General features: G+C 38.4%; 1 protein-coding gene across 1 annotated transcript; it reads left to right on the forward strand.

The window, feature by feature from the left end:
• Positions 1–13,261: 13,261 nt before the first annotated feature.
• LOC119198980 (uncharacterized) lies at positions 13,262–20,275 on the forward strand. The gene is made up of 3 exons (XM_062565133.1): positions 13,262–13,531; positions 13,656–19,986; positions 20,111–20,275. Exon 2 carries the CDS (start codon positions 13,882–13,884, stop codon positions 19,663–19,665), a length of 5,784 nt encoding a protein of 1,927 aa, XP_062421117.1. The 5' UTR covers positions 13,262–13,531; positions 13,656–13,881; the 3' UTR covers positions 19,666–19,986; positions 20,111–20,275.
• The last annotated feature ends 5,517 nt before the right edge of the window (positions 20,276–25,792 follow it).

Consider the following 25,792-nt stretch of genomic DNA (forward strand, 5'->3'; position numbering starts at 1 on the left):
AAACTATGCCTAGTCCTTCATACCATGATGATAATGATGAAAAGAGGTCATTTGCTTAAAAGAAACAGTGTAAGCTCAAGCATTTCATCATACAGTCCGTTTTAGCTGTTTTCTCCGTCTTTAAAAGCTTTGAAAGTAACAATAAGGGTCAAAACGTAGTTGAGTGAATCAGGTTCTAAAACTATGCCTAATCCTTCATACCATGATGATAATGATGAAAACAGGTCATTTCCTTAAAGAAAACAGTGTAAGCTCAAGCATTTCATCATACAGTCCGTTTTAGCTGTTTTCTCCGTCTTTAAAAGCTTTGAAAGTAACAATAAGGGTCAAAACGTAGTTGAGTGAATCAGGTTCTAAAACTATGCCTAATCCTTCATACCATGATGATAATTATGAAAAGAGGTCATTTGCTTAAAAGAAACAGTGTAAGCTCAAGCACTCTTCATACAGTGCGTTTTAGCTGTTTTCCCCTTCTGCAAAAGCTTTAAAAGTAACAATAAGGGTCAAAACGTAGTTGAGTGAATCAGGTTCTAAAACTATGCCTAATCCTTCATACCATGATGATAATGATGAAAAGAGGTCATTTGCTTAAAAGAAACAGTGTAAGCTCAAGCATTCTTCATACAGTGCGTTTTAGCTGTTTTCTCCTTCTGCAAAAGCTTTAAAAGTAACAATAAGGGTCAAAACGTAGTTGAGTGAATCAGGTTCTAAAACTATGCCTAATCATTCATACCATGATGATAATGATGAAAACAGGTCATTTCCTTAAAGGAAACAGTGTAAGCTCAAGCATTCTTCATACAGTGCGTTTTAGCTGTTTTCTCCGTCTTAAAAGCTTTGAAAGTAACAATAAGGGTCAAAACGTAGTTGAGTGAATCAGGTTCTAAAACTATGCCTAATCCTTCATACCATGATGATAATGATGAAAACAGGTCATTTCCTTAAAGGAAACAGTGTAAGCTCAAGCATTCTTCATACAGTGCGTTTTAGCTGTTTTCTCCTTCTGCAAAAGCTTTAAAAGTAACAATAAGGGTCAAAACGTAGTTGAGTGAATCAGGTTCTAAAACTATGCCTAATCCTTCATACCATGATGATAATGATGAAAACAGGTCATTTGCTTAAAAGAAACAGTGTAAGCTAAAGCACTCTTCATACAGTGCGTTTTAGCTGTTTTCCCCTTCTGCAAAAGCTTTAAAAGTAACAATAAGGGTCAAAACGTAGTTGAGTGAATCAGGTTCTAAAACTATGCCTAATCCTTCATACCATGATGATAATGATGAAAAGAGGTCATTTGCTTAAAAGAAACAGTGTAAGCTCAAGCATTCTTCATACAGTGCGTTTTAGCTGTTTTCTCCTTCTGCAAAAGCTTTAAAAGTAACAATAAGGGTCAAAACGTAGTTGAGTGAATCAGGTTCTAAAACTATGCCTAATCCTTCATACCATGATGATAATGATGAAAAGAGGTCATTTGCTTAAAAGAAACAGTGTAAGCTCAAGCATTCTTCATACAGTGCGTTTTAGCTGTTTTCTCCTTCTGCAAAAGCTTTAAAAGTAACAATAAGGGTCAAAACGTAGTTGAGTGAATCAGGTTCTAAAACTATGCCTAATAATTCATACCATGATGATAATGATGAAAACAGGTTATTTCCTTAAAGAAAACAGTGTAAGCTCAAGCATTTCATCATACAGTCCGTTTTAGCTGTTTTCTCCGTCTTTAAAAGCTTTGAAAGTAACAATAAGGGTCAAAACGTAGTTGAGTAAATCAGGTTCTAAAACTATGCCTAATCCTTCATACCATGATGAAAATGATGAAAACAGGTTATTTCCTTAAAGGAAACAGTGTAAGCTCAAGCATTCTTTATACAATCCTTTTTAGACGTTTTCTCCTACTGCAAAAGCTTTGAAAGTAACAATAAGGTTCAAAACGTAGTTGTGTGAATCAGGTTCTAAAACTATACCTAATCTTTTATACCATAATAACAATGATGAAAACAGGTCATTTGGTTAAAAGAAACAGTGTGAGCTCAAGCATTTCTTCATACAGTGCGTTTTAGCTGTTTTCTCCTTCTGCAAAAGCTTTAAAAGTAACAATAAGGGTCAAAACGTAGTTGAGTGAATCAGGTTCTAAAACTATGCCTCATCCTTCATACCATGATGATAATGATGAAAACAGGTTATTTCCTTAAAGAAAACAGTGTAAGCTAAAGCATTCTTCATACAGTGCGTTTTAGCTGTTTTCTCCTTCTGCAAAAGATTTAAAAGTAACAATAAGGGTCAAAACGTAGTTGAGTGAATCAGGTTCTAAAACTATGCCTAATCCTTCATACCATGATGATAATGATGAAAACAGGTCATTTGCTTAAAAGAAACAGTGTAAGCTCAAGCATTCTTCATACAATCCGTTTTAGAAGTTTTCTCCTACTGCAAAAGCTTTGAAAGTAACAATAAGGGTCAAAACGTAGTTGAGTGAATCAGGTTCTAAAACTATACCTAATCTTTTATACCATAATAACAATGATGAAAACAGGTCATTTGGTTAAAAGAAACAGTGTAAGCTCAAGCATTTCATCATACAGTCCGTTTTAGCTGTTTTCTCCGTCTTTAAAAGCTTTGAAAGTAACAATAAGGGTCAAAACGTAGTTGAGTGAATCAGGTTCTAAAACTATGCCTAATCCTTCATACCATGATGATAATGATGAAAAGAGGTCATTTGCTTAAAAGAAACAGTGTAAGCTCAAGCATTTCATCATACAGTCCGTTTTAGCTGTTTTCTCCGTCTTTAAAAGCTTTGAAAGTAACAATAAGGGTCAAAACGTAGTTGAGTGAATCAGGTTCTAAAACTATGCCTAATCCTTCATACCATGATGATAATGATGAAAACAGGTCATTTCCTTAAAGAAAACAGTGTAAGCTCAAGCATTTCATCATACAGTCCGTTTTAGCTGTTTTCTCCGTCTTTAAAAGCTTTGAAAGTAACAATAAGGGTCAAAACGTAGTTGAGTGAATCAGGTTCTAAAACTATGCCTAATCCTTCATACCATGATGATAATTATGAAAAGAGGTCATTTGCTTAAAAGAAACAGTGTAAGCTCAAGCACTCTTCATACAGTGCGTTTTAGCTGTTTTCCCCTTCTGCAAAAGCTTTAAAAGTAACAATAAGGGTCAAAACGTAGTTGAGTGAATCAGGTTCTAAAACTATGCCTAATCCTTCATACCATGATGATAATGATGAAAAGAGGTCATTTGCTTAAAAGAAACAGTGTAAGCTCAAGCATTCTTCATACAGTGCGTTTTAGCTGTTTTCTCCTTCTGCAAAAGCTTTAAAAGTAACAATAAGGGTCAAAACGTAGTTGAGTGAATCAGGTTCTAAAACTATGCCTAATCATTCATACCATGATGATAATGATGAAAACAGGTCATTTCCTTAAAGGAAACAGTGTAAGCTCAAGCATTCTTCATACAGTGCGTTTTAGCTGTTTTCTCCGTCTTAAAAGCTTTGAAAGTAACAATAAGGGTCAAAACGTAGTTGAGTGAATCAGGTTCTAAAACTATGCCTAATCCTTCATACCATGATGATAATGATGAAAACAGGTCATTTCCTTAAAGGAAACAGTGTAAGCTCAAGCATTCTTCATACAATCCGTTTTAGAAGTTTTCTCCTACTGCAAAAGCTTTGAAAGTAACAATAAGGGTCAAAACGTAGTTGAGTGAATCAGGTTCTAAAACTATACCTAATCTTTTATACCATAATAACAATGATGAAAACAGGTCATTTGGTTAAAAGAAACAGTGTAAGCTCAAGCATTTCATCATACAGTCCGTTTTAGCTGTTTTCTCCGTCTTTAAAAGCTTTGAAAGTAACAATAAGGGTCAAAACGTAGTTGAGTGAATCAGGTTCTAAAACTATGCCTAATCCTTCATACCATGATGATAATGATGAAAAGAGGTCATTTGCTTAAAAGAAACAGTGTAAGCTCAAGCATTTCATCATACAGTCCGTTTTAGCTGTTTTCTCCGTCTTTAAAAGCTTTGAAAGTAACAATAAGGGTCAAAACGTAGTTGAGTGAATCAGGTTCTAAAACTATGCCTAATCCTTCATACCATGATGATAATGATGAAAACAGGTCATTTCCTTAAAGAAAACAGTGTAAGCTCAAGCATTTCATCATACAGTCCGTTTTAGCTGTTTTCTCCGTCTTTAAAAGCTTTGAAAGTAACAATAAGGGTCAAAACGTAGTTGAGTGAATCAGGTTCTAAAACTATGCCTAATCCTTCATACCATGATGATAATTATGAAAAGAGGTCATTTGCTTAAAAGAAACAGTGTAAGCTCAAGCACTCTTCATACAGTGCGTTTTAGCTGTTTTCCCCTTCTGCAAAAGCTTTAAAAGTAACAATAAGGGTCAAAACGTAGTTGAGTGAATCAGGTTCTAAAACTATGCCTAATCCTTCATACCATGATGATAATGATGAAAACAGGTCATTTGCTTAAAAGAAACAGTGTAAGCTCAAGCATTCTTCATACAGTGCGTTTTAGCTGTTTTCTCCTTCTGCAAAAGCTTTAAAAGTAACAATAAGGGTCAAAACGTAGTTGAGTGAATCAGGTTCTAAAACTATGCCTAATCATTCATACCATGATGATAATGATGAAAACAGGTCATTTCCTTAAAGGAAACAGTGTAAGCTCAAGCATTCTTCATACAGTGCGTTTTAGCTGTTTTCTCCGTCTTAAAAGCTTTGAAAGTAACAATAAGGGTCAAAACGTAGTTGAGTGAATCAGGTTCTAAAACTATGCCTAATCCTTCATACCATGATGATAATGATGAAAACAGGTCATTTCCTTAAAGGAAACAGTGTAAGCTCAAGCATTCTTCATACAGTGCGTTTTAGCTGTTTTCTCCTTCTGCAAAAGCTTTAAAAGTAACAATAAGGGTCAAAACGTAGTTGAGTGAATCAGGTTCTAAAACTATGCCTAATCCTTCATACCATGATGATAATGATGAAAACAGGTCATTTGCTTAAAAGAAACAGTGTAAGCTAAAGCACTCTTCATACAGTGCGTTTTAGCTGTTTTCCCCTTCTGCAAAAGCTTTAAAAGTAACAATAAGGGTCAAAACGTAGTTGAGTGAATCAGGTTCTAAAACTATACCTAATCTTTTATACCATAATAACAATGATGAAAACAGGTCATTTGGTTAAAAGAAACAGTGTAAGCTCAAGCATTTCATCATACAGTGCGTTTTAGCTGTTTTCTCCTTCTGCAAAAGCTTTAAAAGTAACAATAAGGGTCAAAACGTAGTTGAGTGAATCAGGTTCTAAAACTATGCCTAATCCTTCATACCATGATGATAATGATGAAAACAGGTCATTTGCTTAAAAGAAACAGTGTAAGCTAAAGCACTCTTCATACAGTGCGTTTTAGCTGTTTTCCCCTTCTGCAAAAGCTTTAAAAGTAACAATAAGGGTCAAAACGTAGTTGAGTGAATCAGGTTCTAAAACTATACCTAATCTTTTATACCATAATAACAATGATGAAAACAGGTCATTTGGTTAAAAGAAACAGTGTAAGCTCAAGCATTTCATCATACAGTCCGTTTTAGCTGTTTTCTCCGTCTTTAAAAGCTTTGAAAGTAACAATAAGGGTCAAAACGTAGTTGAGTGAATCAGGTTCTAAAACTATGCCTAATCCTTCATACCATGATGATAATGATGAAAAGAGGTCATTTGCTTAAAAGAAACAGTGTAAGCTCAAGCATTTCATCATACAGTCCGTTTTAGCTGTTTTCTCCGTCTTTAAAAGCTTTGAAAGTAACAATAAGGGTCAAAACGTAGTTGAGTGAATCAGGTTCTAAAACTATGCCTAATCCTTCATACCATGATGATAATGATGAAAACAGGTCATTTGCTTAAAAGAAACAGTGTAAGCTAAAGCACTCTTCATACAGTGCGTTTTAGCTGTTTTCCCCTTCTGCAAAAGCTTTAAAAGTAACAATAAGGGTCAAAACGTAGTTGAGTGAATCAGGTTCTAAAACTATGCCTAATCCTTCATACCATGATGATAATGATGAAAAGAGGTCATTTGCTTAAAAGAAACAGTGTAAGCTCAAGCATTCTTCATACAGTGCGTTTTAGCTGTTTTCTCCTTCTGCAAAAGCTTTAAAAGTAACAATAAGGGTCAAAACGTAGTTGAGTGAATCAGGTTCTAAAACTATGCCTAATCCTTCATACCATGATGATAATGATGAAAAGAGGTCATTTGCTTAAAAGAAACAGTGTAAGCTCAAGCATTCTTCATACAGTGCGTTTTAGCTGTTTTCTCCTTCTGCAAAAGCTTTAAAAGTAACAATAAGGGTCAAAACGTAGTTGAGTGAATCAGGTTCTAAAACTATGCCTAATAATTCATACCATGATGATAATGATGAAAACAGGTTATTTCCTTAAAGAAAACAGTGTAAGCTCAAGCATTTCATCATACAGTCCGTTTTAGCTGTTTTCTCCGTCTTTAAAAGCTTTGAAAGTAACAATAAGGGTCAAAACGTAGTTGAGTAAATCAGGTTCTAAAACTATACCTAATCCTTCATACCATGATGAAAATGATGAAAACAGGTTATTTCCTTAAAGGAAACAGTGTAAGCTCAAGCATTCTTTATACAATCCTTTTTAGACGTTTTCTCCTACTGCAAAAGCTTTGAAAGTAACAATAAGGTTCAAAACGTAGTTGTGTGAATCAGGTTCTAAAACTATACCTAATCTTTTATACCATAATAACAATGATGAAAACAGGTCATTTGGTTAAAAGAAACAGTGTGAGCTCAAGCATTTCTTCATACAGTGCGTTTTAGCTGTTTTCTCCTTCTGCAAAAGCTTTAAAAGTAACAATAAGGTTCAAAACGTAGTTGTGTGAATCAGGTTCTAAAACTATGCCTAATCCTTCATACCATGATGATAATGATGAAAACAGGTCATTTCCTTAAAGGAAACAGTGTAAGCTCAAGCATTCTTCATACAGTGCGTTTTAGCTGTTTTCTCCTTCTGCAAAAGCTTTAAAAGTAACAATAAGGGTCAAAACGTAGTTGAGTGAATCAGGTTCTAAAACTATGCCTAATCCTTCATACCATGATGATAATGATGAAAACAGGTCATTTGCTTAAAAGAAACAGTGTAAGCTCAAGCATTCTTCATACAATCCGTTTTAGAAGTTTTCTCCTACTGCAAAAGCTTTGAAAGTAACAATAAGGGTCAAAACGTAGTTGAGTGAATCAGGTTCTAAAACTATACCTAATCTTTTATACCATAATAACAATGATGAAAACAGGTCATTTGGTTAAAAGAAACAGTGTAAGCTCAAGCATTTCATCATACAGTCCGTTTTAGCTGTTTTCTCCGTCTTTAAAAGCTTTAAAAGTAACAATAAGGGTCAAAACGTAGTTGAGTGAATCAGGTTCTAAAACTATGCCTAATCCTTCATACCATGATGATAATTATGAAAAGAGGTCATTTGCTTAAAAGAAACAGTGTAAGCTCAAGCACTCTTCATACAGTGCGTTTTAGCTGTTTTCCCCTTCTGCAAAAGCTTTAAAAGTAACAATAAGGGTCAAAACGTAGTTGAGTGAATCAGGTTCTAAAACTATGCCTAATCCTTCATACCATGATGATAATGATGAAAAGAGGTCATTTGCTTAAAAGAAACAGTGTAAGCTCAAGCATTCTTCATACAGTGCGTTTTAGCTGTTTTCTCCTTCTGCAAAAGCTTTAAAAGTAACAATAAGGGTCAAAACGTAGTTGAGTGAATCAGGTTCTAAAACTATGCCTAATCATTCATACCATGATGATAATGATGAAAACAGGTCATTTCCTTAAAGGAAACAGTGTAAGCTCAAGCATTCTTCATACAGTGCGTTTTAGCTGTTTTCTCCGTCTTAAAAGCTTTGAAAGTAACAATAAGGGTCAAAACGTAGTTGAGTGAATCAGGTTCTAAAACTATGCCTAATCCTTCATACCATGATGATAATGATGAAAACAGGTCATTTCCTTAAAGGAAACAGTGTAAGCTCAAGCATTCTTCATACAATCCGTTTTAGAAGTTTTCTCCTACTGCAAAAGCTTTGAAAGTAACAATAAGGGTCAAAACGTAGTTGAGTGAATCAGGTTCTAAAACTATACCTAATCTTTTATACCATAATAACAATGATGAAAACAGGTCATTTGGTTAAAAGAAACAGTGTAAGCTCAAGCATTTCATCATACAGTCCGTTTTAGCTGTTTTCTCCGTCTTTAAAAGCTTTGAAAGTAACAATAAGGGTCAAAACGTAGTTGAGTGAATCAGGTTCTAAAACTATGCCTAATCCTTCATACCATGATGATAATGATGAAAAGAGGTCATTTGCTTAAAAGAAACAGTGTAAGCTCAAGCATTTCATCATACAGTCCGTTTTAGCTGTTTTCTCCGTCTTTAAAAGCTTTGAAAGTAACAATAAGGGTCAAAACGTAGTTGAGTGAATCAGGTTCTAAAACTATGCCTAATCCTTCATACCATGATGATAATGATGAAAACAGGTCATTTCCTTAAAGAAAACAGTGTAAGCTCAAGCATTTCATCATACAGTCCGTTTTAGCTGTTTTCTCCGTCTTTAAAAGCTTTGAAAGTAACAATAAGGGTCAAAACGTAGTTGAGTGAATCAGGTTCTAAAACTATGCCTAATCCTTCATACCATGATGATAATTATGAAAAGAGGTCATTTGCTTAAAAGAAACAGTGTAAGCTCAAGCACTCTTCATACAGTGCGTTTTAGCTGTTTTCCCCTTCTGCAAAAGCTTTAAAAGTAACAATAAGGGTCAAAACGTAGTTGAGTGAATCAGGTTCTAAAACTATGCCTAATCCTTCATACCATGATGATAATGATGAAAAGAGGTCATTTGCTTAAAAGAAACAGTGTAAGCTCAAGCATTCTTCATACAGTGCGTTTTAGCTGTTTTCTCCTTCTGCAAAAGCTTTAAAAGTAACAATAAGGGTCAAAACGTAGTTGAGTGAATCAGGTTCTAAAACTATGCCTAATCATTCATACCATGATGATAATGATGAAAACAGGTCATTTCCTTAAAGGAAACAGTGTAAGCTCAAGCATTCTTCATACAGTGCGTTTTAGCTGTTTTCTCCGTCTTAAAAGCTTTGAAAGTAACAATAAGGGTCAAAACGTAGTTGAGTGAATCAGGTTCTAAAACTATGCCTAATCCTTCATACCATGATGATAATGATGAAAACAGGTCATTTCCTTAAAGGAAACAGTGTAAGCTCAAGCATTCTTCATACAGTGCGTTTTAGCTGTTTTCTCCTTCTGCAAAAGCTTTAAAAGTAACAATAAGGGTCAAAACGTAGTTGAGTGAATCAGGTTCTAAAACTATGCCTAATCCTTCATACCATGATGATAATGATGAAAAGAGGTCATTTGCTTAAAAGAAACAGTGTAAGCTCAAGCATTCTTCATACAGTGCGTTTTAGCTGTTTTCTCCTTCTGCAAAAGCTTTAAAAGTAACAATAAGGGTCAAAACGTAGTTGAGTGAATCAGGTTCTAAAACTATGCCTAATCATTCATACCATGATGATAATGATGAAAACAGGTCATTTCCTTAAAGGAAACAGTGTAAGCTCAAGCATTCTTCATACAGTGCGTTTTAGCTGTTTTCTCCGTCTTAAAAGCTTTGAAAGTAACAATAAGGGTCAAAACGTAGTTGAGTGAATCAGGTTCTAAAACTATGCCTAATCCTTCATACCATGATGATAATGATGAAAACAGGTCATTTCCTTAAAGGAAACAGTGTAAGCTCAAGCATTCTTCATACAGTGCGTTTTAGCTGTTTTCTCCTTCTGCAAAAGCTTTAAAAGTAACAATAAGGGTCAAAACGTAGTTGAGTGAATCAGGTTCTAAAACTATGCCTAATCCTTCATACCATGATGATAATGATGAAAACAGGTCATTTGCTTAAAAGAAACAGTGTAAGCTAAAGCACTCTTCATACAGTGCGTTTTAGCTGTTTTCCCCTTCTGCAAAAGCTTTAAAAGTAACAATAAGGGTCAAAACGTAGTTGAGTGAATCAGGTTCTAAAACTATACCTAATCTTTTATACCATAATAACAATGATGAAAACAGGTCATTTGGTTAAAAGAAACAGTGTAAGCTCAAGCATTTCATCATACAGTCCGTTTTAGCTGTTTTCTCCGTCTTTAAAAGCTTTGAAAGTAACAATAAGGGTCAAAACGTAGTTGAGTGAATCAGGTTCTAAAACTATGCCTAATCCTTCATACCATGATGATAATGATGAAAAGAGGTCATTTGCTTAAAAGAAACAGTGTAAGCTCAAGCATTTCATCATACAGTCCGTTTTAGCTGTTTTCTCCGTCTTTAAAAGCTTTGAAAGTAACAATAAGGGTCAAAACGTAGTTGAGTGAATCAGGTTCTAAAACTATGCCTAATCCTTCATACCATGATGATAATGATGAAAACAGGTCATTTGCTTAAAAGAAACAGTGTAAGCTAAAGCACTCTTCATACAGTGCGTTTTAGCTGTTTTCCCCTTCTGCAAAAGCTTTAAAAGTAACAATAAGGGTCAAAACGTAGTTGAGTGAATCAGGTTCTAAAACTATGCCTAATCCTTCATACCATGATGATAATGATGAAAAGAGGTCATTTGCTTAAAAGAAACAGTGTAAGCTCAAGCATTCTTCATACAGTGCGTTTTAGCTGTTTTCTCCTTCTGCAAAAGCTTTAAAAGTAACAATAAGGGTCAAAACGTAGTTGAGTGAATCAGGTTCTAAAACTATGCCTAATCCTTCATACCATGATGATAATGATGAAAAGAGGTCATTTGCTTAAAAGAAACAGTGTAAGCTCAAGCATTCTTCATACAGTGCGTTTTAGCTGTTTTCTCCTTCTGCAAAAGCTTTAAAAGTAACAATAAGGGTCAAAACGTAGTTGAGTGAATCAGGTTCTAAAACTATGCCTAATAATTCATACCATGATGATAATGATGAAAACAGGTTATTTCCTTAAAGAAAACAGTGTAAGCTCAAGCATTTCATCATACAGTCCGTTTTAGCTGTTTTCTCCGTCTTTAAAAGCTTTGAAAGTAACAATAAGGGTCAAAACGTAGTTGAGTAAATCAGGTTCTAAAACTATACCTAATCCTTCATACCATGATGAAAATGATGAAAACAGGTTATTTCCTTAAAGGAAACAGTGTAAGCTCAAGCATTCTTTATACAATCCTTTTTAGACGTTTTCTCCTACTGCAAAAGCTTTGAAAGTAACAATAAGGTTCAAAACGTAGTTGTGTGAATCAGGTTCTAAAACTATACCTAATCTTTTATACCATAATAACAATGATGAAAACAGGTCATTTGGTTAAAAGAAACAGTGTGAGCTCAAGCATTTCTTCATACAGTGCGTTTTAGCTGTTTTCTCCTTCTGCAAAAGCTTTAAAAGTAACAATAAGGGTCAAAACGTAGTTGAGTGAATCAGGTTCTAAAACTATGCCTCATCCTTCATACCATGATGATAATGATGAAAACAGGTTATTTCCTTAAAGAAAACAGTGTAAGCTAAAGCATTCTTCATACAGTGCGTTTTAGCTGTTTTCTCCTTCTGCAAAAGATTTAAAAGTAACAATAAGGGTCAAAACGTAGTTGAGTGAATCAGGTTCTAAAACTATGCCTAATCCTTCATACCATGATGATAATGATGAAAACAGGTCATTTGCTTAAAAGAAACAGTGTAAGCTCAAGCATTCTTCATACAATCCGTTTTAGAAGTTTTCTCCTACTGCAAAAGCTTTGAAAGTAACAATAAGGGTCAAAACGTAGTTGAGTGAATCAGGTTCTAAAACTATACCTAATCTTTTATACCATAATAACAATGATGAAAACAGGTCATTTGGTTAAAAGAAACAGTGTAAGCTCAAGCATTTCATCATACAGTCCGTTTTAGCTGTTTTCTCCGTCTTTAAAAGCTTTAAAAGTAACAATAAGGGTCAAAACGTAGTTGAGTGAATCAGGTTCTAAAACTATGCCTAATCCTTCATACCATGATGATAATTATGAAAAGAGGTCATTTGCTTAAAAGAAACAGTGTAAGCTCAAGCACTCTTCATACAGTGCGTTTTAGCTGTTTTCCCCTTCTGCAAAAGCTTTAAAAGTAACAATAAGGGTCAAAACGTAGTTGAGTGAATCAGGTTCTAAAACTATGCCTAATCCTTCATACCATGATGATAATGATGAAAAGAGGTCATTTGCTTAAAAGAAACAGTGTAAGCTCAAGCATTCTTCATACAGTGCGTTTTAGCTGTTTTCTCCTTCTGCAAAAGCTTTAAAAGTAACAATAAGGGTCAAAACGTAGTTGAGTGAATCAGGTTCTAAAACTATGCCTAATCATTCATACCATGATGATAATGATGAAAACAGGTCATTTCCTTAAAGGAAACAGTGTAAGCTCAAGCATTCTTCATACAGTGCGTTTTAGCTGTTTTCTCCGTCTTAAAAGCTTTGAAAGTAACAATAAGGGTCAAAACGTAGTTGAGTGAATCAGGTTCTAAAACTATGCCTAATCCTTCATACCATGATGATAATGATGAAAACAGGTCATTTCCTTAAAGGAAACAGTGTAAGCTCAAGCATTCTTCATACAATCCGTTTTAGAAGTTTTCTCCTACTGCAAAAGCTTTGAAAGTAACAATAAGGGTCAAAACGTAGTTGAGTGAATCAGGTTCTAAAACTATACCTAATCTTTTATACCATAATAACAATGATGAAAACAGGTCATTTGGTTAAAAGAAACAGTGTAAGCTCAAGCATTTCATCATACAGTCCGTTTTAGCTGTTTTCTCCGTCTTTAAAAGCTTTGAAAGTAACAATAAGGGTCAAAACGTAGTTGAGTGAATCAGGTTCTAAAACTATGCCTAATCCTTCATACCATGATGATAATGATGAAAAGAGGTCATTTGCTTAAAAGAAACAGTGTAAGCTCAAGCATTTCATCATACAGTCCGTTTTAGCTGTTTTCTCCGTCTTTAAAAGCTTTGAAAGTAACAATAAGGGTCAAAACGTAGTTGAGTGAATCAGGTTCTAAAACTATGCCTAATCCTTCATACCATGATGATAATGATGAAAACAGGTCATTTCCTTAAAGAAAACAGTGTAAGCTCAAGCATTTCATCATACAGTCCGTTTTAGCTGTTTTCTCCGTCTTTAAAAGCTTTGAAAGTAACTGTGTTGCCCTTTAGGCATTTAAGTTGAATTTTTATGCATTTAACTCGGCATAGTTTCAGTTCATGCAGACTCTTATTTTGACATCGGTTTACTGAGCTAAAACAGGAAGTAGTTCATGGAGACTCTTATTTTGACATTTGTTTACTGCGCTAAAACCGGAAGTAGGACGCTACGTAGAATTCACCACGTTAGATAACGCATTGGAAATTCAAACAGTCATCGCGCCAGAGAAAATACATCATGTTCGTTGACTCCCCAGCAGAAGCATCGCTTGTATGTATATAATCCTCGTTCTGACTGAGTTAACTGTGAAGCATATTGATTTTTGCCGTAAAAGTAATGGTCATGTAAGCTAGGTGGCTTAGCTAATTATAGTGTTTTGCTGTTTGTTTCCTAGTTTCACTCTCTCGTCTCTCATCACTCATCTCGTGTGTGTGGATTCAGCACAATGTGAAGACAATAAATCTGCATAAGAGGAACTCAGGATGTCTTCATGTTCATGAATAAGAGAGAGTTTAGCTCACTGTTTAGTTGGAGTTGCTACACCTCAGCGAGAACAGTACAGTGAAAAAGCGTAATCCAGCTTGAGTTCAACGTTTCTGATAAGCAAACAGAGAGGTAAAATGGAAGCAGAAAGGACTGACAATGCATCTGTGCGTACTAGGAAATCAAAAAGCTCTCAGTCAACAGCATCGAGTGCCACAGTAAGGGCACGCGCTAGAGCAGAGGCAGCGAAGGCACGAGCAGCGTTCGCTGAGGAAGAAGCACAGCTGAAAGTTGAAAGGGCAGCGAAGGAAGCGGAGCTTCAATTAGGAAAAGCAAAGCTGGAAGCCAAACTAGGCGCACTCGAGCTTCGAAGAGAGGCAGCTGCAGCCATTGCCCAAGCGGAGGCATTGGAAGCAGCTGAACTGGATCTAGAAGATTCAATCAAGACCGACATATCTTCTCGGGCAAATTTACAAGGCGAAATTGTAACACGCACTAAAGAATACGTCGAAGCGCAAGCCGAACATAACGTAGTACAAACTCATGCATCAGCCCATGCAACATTCCCTGCGGCAGCATCGTCAGAAGGGAGCTACGTCACATGGGATCCTCCATCAGGACGCAACTTACAGTTACAAGAAAGGCAAGAAGAGGTTGAAACCCATAATAGACCATCTGAGCATAACACAGCACCGGCGAAAACCAAGATGATACATCAGCCTCTCAAACCACAACTTAAGGCGGCAGCTCCATCGTATGTGCCTGTGCACGCACCATACACCCCAAGAGTGACACCTGAAACAGAACACCTGGCACGATTCCTGGCTCGTCGCGATTTGGTGAGTACGAGTCTCTACCAATTCGACGATAAACCTGAAAATTATTTAGCATGGCAGTCATCATTCAGCAACGCTACTACAGGCTTAGGACTCACCTCCACTGAAATGTTGGATTTGCTTATTAAATGGCTCGGACCAGAGTCCGTGAAACACATCAGAAGGATTCGCTCTGTACATGTCAGGAACCCAGATATAGCACTTAAAAAGGCCTGGGAACGCCTCCAAGAGTGCTACGCTGCACCTGAAGTAATGGAGAAGTCGCTTTTTAAGAGATTGGACGAATTCCCAAGAATATCAAACAAAGATTACGGGAAGCTGAGGGACCTAGGCGACCTTCTTATGGAACTTCAGGGTGCCAGAGAAGAAGGTTACCTCACAGGATTGACTTACCTGGATACCGCCAGAGGCATTGGTCCCATCGTGGAGAAACTCCCTCACGGGCTACAGGAGAAATGGCTCTCAGTCGGCTCCAAGTTTAAAGAAGATAACAATGGCTACTTTCCTCCATTCAATTACTTTGCCGACTTCATCTGCCATGAAGCACGCCGGAGAAATGACCCCAGTTTCATAGTTCTATGCGCCAACACCAACGGACTGAAGTCAGATAAGGTAGTCTCAAATAACTATGGAAGAAAGATATCCGTTCACAAGACTGACATCTCTTCTGGTGAAAACTCACCTCCGATCTCACCGGAGAGAAAGCCCGGTGAGAAAAACTGTCTCATTCACAACAAACCACATCCACTAAGGAAGTGCAAAGTATTTAGAGGCAAGACCCTCGAAGAAAGAAAGAGCATCCTCAAGGAGAACGGAATTTGTTTCAAGTGCTGCACATCAGCCAGTCATCTCGCAAGAGACTGTAAAGCAACAGTAAGGTGCATAGAGTGCGACAGTGACCGACATCATGCCGCTATGCATCCTGGCCCACCACCTCAAGTCTACAGAAGGCCTACACCCCCACCAGACAATGGCGGGGAGGAAGAGGAACATGCTTGCGACAGCACAGCTATCTCGTCACACTGTACCCAGGTATGTGGTCCAGAGCAAATAGGAAGATCCTGCTCGAAGATCTGTCTGGTAAGGATATACCCTCAAGGTCAACGTGAGAAGGCAACCAACATGTACGTCATTTTGGACGATCAAAGCAACCGCTCGCTGGTGCGATCAGACTTCTTTGAGCTTTTCAACATCGAAGGCCAATCATTCCCCTACTCACTGAAGACTTGTTCCGGATTGGTTGAGACGTCAGGCAGGAAGGCAGAGGGTTTCCAGGTCGAATCGCTTGATGGACAGACTATCCTACCGCTACCACCGCTAATCGAGTGTAATGACATCCTCATCGATCGCTCTGAAATACCAACGCCTGATGCAGCCCGTCACCATCCTCACCTACGAAGGGTAGCGGCACACATACCAGGACTTGACCCCAAGGCGGAAATCCTCATCTTGCTGGGCAGAGACATTGTGAGGGTCCATAAAGTCCGACAACAAGTGAACGGACCTCACAACGCCCCCTTTGCACAAAGACTGGATTTGGGATGGGTCCTGGTAGGAGACGTGTGCCTAGGGAACGCACACAAACCAGCCGTGAGCACGTTCAAGACAAGTGTGCTGGAGAACGGCCGACCCTCTATTCTCAGACCATGTGAAGGCTTCATGAAGCTGACTGAACATGTGTCCCACAGCAGGGAGCAAAAGAACAAACCACACAAGGCATCGTCGAAGGTTCTTGGATTAGATGTCTTCAACGAGACTGAGTCCGACAACAAACCTGCCCCGTCCATAGAGGACACCATCTTTTTGGAAATCATGGAGCAAGAAACGTACCGAGACACGTCAAACAACTGGGTCGCTCCTCTCCCCTTTAGAGTTCCCCGTCAACGTCTATCGAACAACCGCGAGCAGGTGTTCACTCGCTTCACCTCCCTGGAGAAGACGCTGCGGAGGAAAACTGAGATGAGAGACCAGTTTCTAGAGTTCATGAAGAAAATATTCGACAACAGACATGCTGAAGTGGCTCCTATACTAGAGGAGAACGAAGAGTGTTGGTACCTGCCCACTTTCGGAGTCTACCACCCACAAAAGCCCGGAAGCATCCGCGTGGTGTTTGACTCCAGCGCAAAGTACTTCGGCACATCTCTAAATGGCATTCTTCTGTCAGGCCCAGACCTCAACAATTCCCTCATTGGGGTGTTGATCCGCTTTCGCAAGGAACAGGTAGCAGTGATGGCCGACATACAGCAGATGTTCCACTGCTTTCTTGTCCGAAGAGACCATAGGAACTATCTGAGGTTTTTGTGGTACAGAGACAACGACATGTCTAAGGATATCATCGACTACAGGATGAGAGTCCATGTATTCGGCAACAGCCCGTCACCGTCCGTAGCCATCTACGGACTAAGGAGAGCCATCCATGAAGGTGCTCACAAACACGGAGAAGACACGGTCCAGTTCGTCGAACATCATTTTTACGTAGATGATGGGCTCATCAGTGTGCCAACTGAAGCTGAAGCCATCAGCCTCCTACGGAGAACGCAGGCCTCTCTCAGCGAATCGAATCTGAGGCTTCACAAGTTCGCCTCAAACAGCGAAACCGTCCTCCAGGCCTTTGCACCAGAGGATAGAGCAGTTCCGAAAGACCTCGACCTTAGCGGTGAAGCTACACCAGTGCAACGCAGTTTGGGACTGTTGTGGGAGACCACGACAGACACTTTCACCTTTGCAGTCTCAGAGCACAAGAAACCCTTCACTCGCAGGGGAGTTCTGTCGACAGTGAACAGCGTGTTCGATCCTTTAGGCATGGTCGCACCCGTGACTATTGAAGGCAAGGGTCTCTTGAGGGAACTCAGCGTCAACGCCTGCGACTGGGACGCTCCTCTTCCAGAACAAAAGCTGAAGCAATGGGAAGCGTGGCGTGAGTCACTGCATGACTTAAGCAATCTGCATATCCCACGTTCATACACAGCAACATCACTTCCCAATGCTGTACACACAGAGCTATGCGTTTTTTCCGACGCATCCACGAAGGCCATTGGAGCAGTGGCATATCTCAGGACCATTCAAGCTGAGGGACAAGTCGAAGTAGGATTCATCTTGGGAAAGGCTAAGCTGGCCCCACAGTCCGAACCTACCATTCCACGGTTGGAATTGTGTGCCGCAGTATTAGCCGTGGAAGTCGCCGAGCTCATCCGAGATGAACTGGAGCTGAAATTTGATGCGATCAAGTTCTATTGTGACAGCAAGGTCGTGCTCGGATACATTCACAATCAAACAAAACGCTTCTATGTCTACGTTCACAATCGAGTCCGACGTATTCGTCAGTCCACAAGTCCTAACCAGTGGTTCTACGTCAACACAGAGGACAACCCAGCTGACCACGCATCCAGGTCAGTTCCTGCGTCCCAATTGACAAAGACTATGTGGTTCACTGGACCGGCCTTTTTGCACAAACCAAATTCATCTGACACAGACTCAAGCCAGACGTTTGAACTCGTTAACTCAGAATCAGACATGGAAATACGACCCGAAGTGAGTAGTTTTCTTACTCAGACTCAGAACCGGGGCTTTACCGTCACGCGGTTACAGCGCTTTTCATGCATGCGCGCCCTTACCAGGGCTATCGCCCTACTCATCCATATAGCTGGCACTTACAGACACGACAAGTCCAGTGAGTGTAAAGGATGGCATCACTGCAACCTCCCACGTACTCCGGATGAGTTGCTTCAGGCGAGACACATCATTATCAGAGCCGCACAGGAAGATGTCTTTGCAAAAGAGCTCACGGCTCTCGAGCTTGGAAACGCTGTATCCAAAAACAGTTCCCTTCACAAGCTCAGACCTGTTCTCGAAGGTGGTCTGATGCGCGTTGGCGGCAGATTAAAGCACGCTGACTTGAGTGCGCAAGAAATAAATCCAATCATCGTTCCCAAGACCAGCCACGTTTCTTTGCTGTTGGTGCGACAGTATCATGAAGAGGTGAAGCATCAAGGCCGCCACCTCACCGAAGGGGCTCTGAGAGCAGCAGGCTTCTGGGTCATAGGGGGAAAACGACTAGTTGTCTCTGTCTTGCACAACTGTGTAGTGTGCCGAAAGTTACGCCGAAGAACAGAGGGACAGCTCATGGCAGACTTACCCCCAGAACGCTTGCACACATGCCCACCTTTCACCTATGTAGGAGTGGATGTGTTCGGACCATGGCAAATCGTCACCAGGCGTACAAGAGGAGGACAGGCCCAAAGCAAAAGGTGGGCAATGCTCTTCTGCTGCATGAGCTCCCGTGCCGTGCACATCGAGATCATCGACTCACTAGATACGTCCAGTTGCATCAATGCATTGAGACGTTTCTTTGCCATACGGGGACCTGCAAAGCAGATAAGATCAGACCGTGCAACAAACTTTGTTTCCGCTGCAAAGGAACTGGGACTAAGCCAACAAAAATCCGACATCACAGTACAGAACTTCTTGAGTCAACATGGGTGCTCATGGGTGTTTAATCCTCCCCATGCGTCCCATATGGGAGGATCATGGGAACGTATGATAGGCCTGTCAAGACGGATCCTCGACGGGATCTTGCTCCAAGACCGCGTCCAACTTACCCACGACCTCTTGTGCACACTCATGATGGAAGTTACTGCGATAATCAATGCAAGACCACTTGTTCCAGTCTCGACTGACCCAGAGTCACCGTTTGCACTGTCTCCTGCAATGATACTCACCCAGAAGGTTGGCGTTACTCCACCACCTGGAGACTTCACAGACAATGATCTTCTCAGCAGACAATGGAAACAAGTTCAGGTTCTCGCTGACAGATTCTGGCGTCGCTGGCGTCAGGAGTTCCTCCCCACTCTACAAGCTCGCCGCAAATGGAGAGATGTCCAACGAGACCTCAAAGAAGGGGACATTGTGCTCCTGAAGAATAGTCAAGCTGCACGTAACGCGTGGCCTATGGCAAGGATCACAGCCGTCTTTCCTGGGAGAGACGGCAAAGTAAGGAAGGTGGAACTCAAGACGGCGGACCAAGGGACTGTGAAGGTGTTCTTGAGACCAGTGTCAGAGGTCGTTCTTCTTCTGGCCGAAGACTGATGGTTCAGAGACATTCAATATAGTGACCTTTAAGGTCAGACGGGGAGTGTGTTGCCCTTTAGGCATTTAAGTTGAATTTTTATGCATTTAACTCGGCATAGTTTCAGTTCATGCAGACTCTTATTTTGACATCGGTTTACTGAGCTAAAACAGGAAGTAGTTCATGGAGACTCTTATTTTGACATTTGTTTACTGCGCTAAAACCGGAAGTAGGACGCTACGTAGAATTCACCACGTTAGATAACGCATTGGAAATTCAAACAGTCATCGCGCCAGAGAAAATACATCATGTTCGTTGACTCCCCAGCAGAAGCATCGCTTGTATGTATATAATCCTCGTTCTGACTGAGTTAACTGTGAAGCATATTGATTTTTGCCGTAAAAGTAATGGTCATGTAAGCTAGGTGGCTTAGCTAATTATAGTGTTTTGCTGTTTGTTTCCTAGTTTCACTCTCTCGTCTCTCATCACTCATCTCGTGTGTGTGGATTCAGCACAATGTGAAGACAATAAATCTGCATAAGAGGAACTCAGGATGTCTTCATGTTCATGAATAAGAGAGAGTTTAGCTCACTGTTTAGTTGGAGTTGCTACACCTCAGCGAGAACAGTACAGTAACAATAAGGGTCAAAACGTAGTTGAGTGAATCAGGTTCTAAAACTATGCCTAATCCTTCATACCATGATGATAATTATGAAAAGAGGTCATTTGCTTAAAAGAAACAGTGTAAGCTCAAGCACTCTTCATACAGTGCGTTTTAGCTGTTTTCCCCTTCTGCAAAAGCTTTAAAAGTAACAATAAGGGTCAAAACGTAGTTGAGTGAATCAGGTTCTAAAACTATGCCTAATCCTTCATACCATGATGATAATGATGAAAAGAGGTCATTTGCTTAAAAGAAACAGTGTAAGCTCAAGCATTCTTCATACAGTGCGTTTTAGCTGTTTTCTCCTTCTGCAAAAGCTTTAAAAGTAACAATAAGGGTCAAAACGTAGTTGAGTGAATCAGGTTCTAAAACTATGCCTAATCATTCATACCATGATGATAATGATGAAAACAGGTCATTTCCTTAAAGGAAACAGTGTAAGCTCAAGCATTCTTCATACAGTGCGTTTTAGCTGTTTTCTCCGTCTTAAAAGCTTTGAAAGTAACAATAAGGGTCAAAACGTAGTTGAGTGAATCAGGTTCTAAAACTATGCCTAATCCTTCATACCATGATGATAATGATGAAAACAGGTCATTTCCTTAAAGGAAACAGTGTAAGCTCAAGCATTCTTCATACAGTGCGTTTTAGCTGTTTTCTCCTTCTGCAAAAGCTTTAAAAGTAACAATAAGGGTCAAAACGTAGTTGAGTGAATCAGGTTCTAAAACTATGCCTAATCCTTCATACCATGATGATAATGATGAAAAGAGGTCATTTGCTTAAAAGAAACAGTGTAAGCTCAAGCATTCTTCATACAGTGCGTTTTAGCTGTTTTCTCCTTCTGCAAAAGCTTTAAAAGTAACAATAAGGGTCAAAACGTAGTTGAGTGAATCAGGTTCTAAAACTATGCCTAATCATTCATACCATGATGATAATGATGAAAACAGGTCATTTCCTTAAAGGAAACAGTGTAAGCTCAAGCATTCTTCATACAGTGCGTTTTAGCTGTTTTCTCCGTCTTAAAAGCTTTGAAAGTAACAATAAGGGTCAAAACGTAGTTGAGTGAATCAGGTTCTAAAACTATGCCTAATCCTTCATACCATGATGATAATGATGAAAACAGGTCATTTCCTTAAAGGAAACAGTGTAAGCTCAAGCATTCTTCATACAGTGCGTTTTAGCTGTTTTCTCCTTCTGCAAAAGCTTTAAAAGTAACAATAAGGGTCAAAACGTAGTTGAGTGAATCAGGTTCTAAAACTATGCCTAATCCTTCATACCATGATGATAATGATGAAAACAGGTCATTTGCTTAAAAGAAACAGTGTAAGCTAAAGCACTCTTCATACAGTGCGTTTTAGCTGTTTTCCCCTTCTGCAAAAGCTTTAAAAGTAACAATAAGGGTCAAAACGTAGTTGAGTGAATCAGGTTCTAAAACTATACCTAATCTTTTATACCATAATAACAATGATGAAAACAGGTCATTTGGTTAAAAGAAACAGTGTAAGCTCAAGCATTTCATCATACAGTCCGTTTTAGCTGTTTTCTCCGTCTTTAAAAGCTTTGAAAGTAACAATAAGGGTCAAAACGTAGTTGAGTGAATCAGGTTCTAAAACTATGCCTAATCCTTCATACCATGATGATAATGATGAAAACAGGTCATTTCCTTAAAGGAAACAGTGTAAGCTCAAGCATTCTTCATACAGTGCGTTTTAGCTGTTTTCTCCTTCTGCAAAAGCTTTAAAAGTAACAATAAGGGTCAAAACGTAGTTGAGTGAATCAGGTTCTAAAACTATGCCTAATCCTTCATACCATGATGATAATGATGAAAACAGGTCATTTGCTTAAAAGAAACAGTGTAAGCTAAAGCACTCTTCATACAGTGCGTTTTAGCTGTTTTCCCCTTCTGCAAAAGCTTTAAAAGTAACAATAAGGGTCAAAACGTAGTTGAGTGAATCAGGTTCTAAAACTATACCTAATCTTTTATACCATAATAACAATGATGAAAACAGGTCATTTGGTTAAAAGAAACAGTGTAAGCTCAAGCATTTCATCATACAGTCCGTTTTAGCTGTTTTCTCCGTCTTTAAAAGCTTTGAAAGTAACAATAAGGGTCAAAACGTAGTTGAGTGAATCAGGTTCTAAAACTATGCCTAATCCTTCATACCATGATGATAATGATGAAAAGAGGTCATTTGCTTAAAAGAAACAGTGTAAGCTCAAGCATTTCATCATACAGTCCGTTTTAGCTGTTTTCTCCGTCTTTAAAAGCTTTGAAAGTAACAATAAGGGTCAAAACGTAGTTGAGTGAATCAGGTTCTAAAACTATGCCTAATCCTTCATACCATGATGATAATGATGAAAACAGGTCATTTCCTTAAAGAAAACAGTGTAAGCTCAAGCATTTCATCATACAGTCCGTTTTAGCTGTTTTCTCCGTCTTTAAAAGCTTTGAAAGTAACAATAAGGGTCAAAACGTAGTTGAGTGAATCAGGTTCTAAAACTATGCCTAATCCTTCATACCATGATGATAATTATGAAAAGAGGTCATTTGCTTAAAAGAAACAGTGTAAGCTCAAGCACTCTTCATACAGTGCGTTTTAGCTGTTTTCCCCTTCTGCAAAAGCTTTAAAAGTAACAATAAGGGTCAAAACGTAGTTGAGTGAATCAGGTTCTAAAACTATGCCTAATCCTTCATACCATGATGATAATGATGAAAAGAGGTCATTTGCTTAAAAGAAACAGTGTAAGCTCAAGCATTCTTCATACAGTGCGTTTTAGCTGTTTTCTCCTTCTGCAAAAGCTTTAAAAGTAACAATAAGGGTCAAAACGTAGTTGAGTGAATCAGGTTCTAAAACTATGCCTAATCATTCATACCATGATGATAATGATGAAAACAGGTCATTTCCTTAAAGGAAACAGTGTAAGCTGAAGCATTCTTCATACAGTGCGTTTTAGCTGTTTTCTCCGTCTTAAAAGCTTTGAAAGTAACAATAAGGGTCAAAACGTAGTTGAGTGAATCAGGTTCTAAAACTATGCCTAATCCTTCATACCATGATGATAATGATGAAAACAGGTCATTTCCTTAAAGGAAACAGTGTAAGCTCAAGCATTCTTCATACAGTGCGTTTTAGCTGTTTTCTCCTTCTGCAAAAGCTTTAAAAGTAACAATAAGGGTCAAAACGTAGTTGAGTGAATCAGGTTCTAAAACTATGCCTAATCCTTCATACCATGATGATAATGATGAAAACAGGTCATTTGCTTAAAAGAAACAGTGTAAGCTAAAGCACTCTTCATACAGTGCGTTTTAGCTGTTTTCCCCTTCTGCAAAAGCTTTAAAAGTAACAATAAGGGTCAAAACGTAGTTGAGTGAATCAGGTTCTAAAACTATGCCTAATCCTTCATACCATGATGATAATGATGAAAAGAGGTCATTTGCTTAAAAGAAACAGTGTAAGCTCAAGCATTCTTCATACAGTGCGTTTTAGCTGTTTTCTCCTTCTGCAAAAGCTTTAAAAGTAACAATAAGGGTCAAAACGTAGTTGAGTGAATCAGGTTCTAAAACTATGCCTAATAATTCATACCATGATGATAATGATGAAAACAGGTTATTTCCTTAAAGAAAACAGTGTAAGCTCAAGCATTTCATCATACAGTCCGTTTTAGCTGTTTTCTCCGTCTTTAAAAGCTTTGAAAGTAACAATAAGGGTCAAAACGTAGTTGAGTAAATCAGGTTCTAAAACTATGCCTAATCCTTCATACCATGATGAAAATGATGAAAACAGGTTATTTCCTTAAAGGAAACAGTGTAAGCTCAAGCATTCTTTATACAATCCTTTTTAGACGTTTTCTCCTACTGCAAAAGCTTTGAAAGTAACAATAAGGTTCAAAACGTAGTTGTGTGAATCAGGTTCTAAAACTATACCTAATCTTTTATACCATAATAACAATGATGAAAACAGGTCATTTGGTTAAAAGAAACAGTGTAAGCTCAAGCATTTCATCATACAGTCCGTTTTAGCTGTTTTCTCCGTCTTTAAAAGCTTTGAAAGTAACAATAAGGGTCAAAACGTAGTTGAGTGAATCAGGTTCTAAAACTATGCCTAATCCTTCATACCATGATGATAATGATGAAAACAGGTCATTTCCTTAAAGGAAACAGTGTAAGCTCAAGCATTCTTCATACAGTGCGTTTTAGCTGTTTTCTCCTTCTGCAAAAGCTTTAAAAGTAACAATAAGGGTCAAAACGTAGTTGAGTGAATCAGGTTCTAAAACTATGCCTAATCCTTCATACCATGATGATAATGATGAAAACAGGTCATTTGCTTAAAAGAAACAGTGTAAGCTAAAGCACTCTTCATACAGTGCGTTTTAGCTGTTTTCCCCTTCTGCAAAAGCTTTAAAAGTAACAATAAGGGTCAAAACGTAGTTGAGTGAATCAGGTTCTAAAACTATACCTAATCTTTTATACCATAATAACAATGATGAAAACAGGTCATTTGGTTAAAAGAAACAGTGTAAGCTCAAGCATTTCATCATACAGTCCGTTTTAGCTGTTTTCTCCGTCTTTAAAAGCTTTGAAAGTAACAATAAGGGTCAAAACGTAGTTGAGTGAATCAGGTTCTAAAACTATGCCTAATCCTTCATACCATGATGATAATGATGAAAAGAGGTCATTTGCTTAAAAGAAACAGTGTAAGCTCAAGCATTTCATCATACAGTCCGTTTTAGCTGTTTTCTCCGTCTTTAAAAGCTTTGAAAGTAACAATAAGGGTCAAAACGTAGTTGAGTGAATCAGGTTCTAAAACTATGCCTAATCCTTCATACCATGATGATAATGATGAAAACAGGTCATTTCCTTAAAGAAAACAGTGTAAGCTCAAGCATTTCATCATACAGTCCGTTTTAGCTGTTTTCTCCGTCTTTAAAAGCTTTGAAAGTAACAATAAGGGTCAAAACGTAGTTGAGTGAATCAGGTTCTAAAACTATGCCTAATCCTTCATACCATGATGATAATTATGAAAAGAGGTCATTTGCTTAAAAGAAACAGTGTAAGCTCAAGCACTCTTCATACAGTGCGTTTTAGCTGTTTTCCCCTTCTGCAAAAGCTTTAAAAGTAACAATAAGGGTCAAAACGTAGTTGAGTGAATCAGGTTCTAAAACTATGCCTAATCCTTCATACCATGATGATAATGATGAAAAGAGGTCATTTGCTTAAAAGAAACAGTGTAAGCTCAAGCATTCTTCATACAGTGCGTTTTAGCTGTTTTCTCCTTCTGCAAAAGCTTTAAAAGTAACAATAAGGGTCAAAACGTAGTTGAGTGAATCAGGTTCTAAAACTATGCCTAATCATTCATACCATGATGATAATGATGAAAACAGGTCATTTCCTTAAAGGAAACAGTGTAAGCTGAAGCATTCTTCATACAGTGCGTTTTAGCTGTTTTCTCCGTCTTAAAAGCTTTGAAAGTAACAATAAGGGTCAAAACGTA

Source organism: Pungitius pungitius, chromosome 10 (assembly GCF_949316345.1).
Source record: "Pungitius pungitius chromosome 10, fPunPun2.1, whole genome shotgun sequence".
NCBI classification, from domain to species: Eukaryota; Metazoa; Chordata; class Actinopteri; order Perciformes; family Gasterosteidae; genus Pungitius; species Pungitius pungitius.

Coding starts and splice junctions, on each gene's coding strand:
- LOC119198980 (XM_062565133.1), top strand. CDS start 13,882: ATGGAAGCAGAAAGGACTGACAATGCATCTGTGCGTACTAGGAAATCA.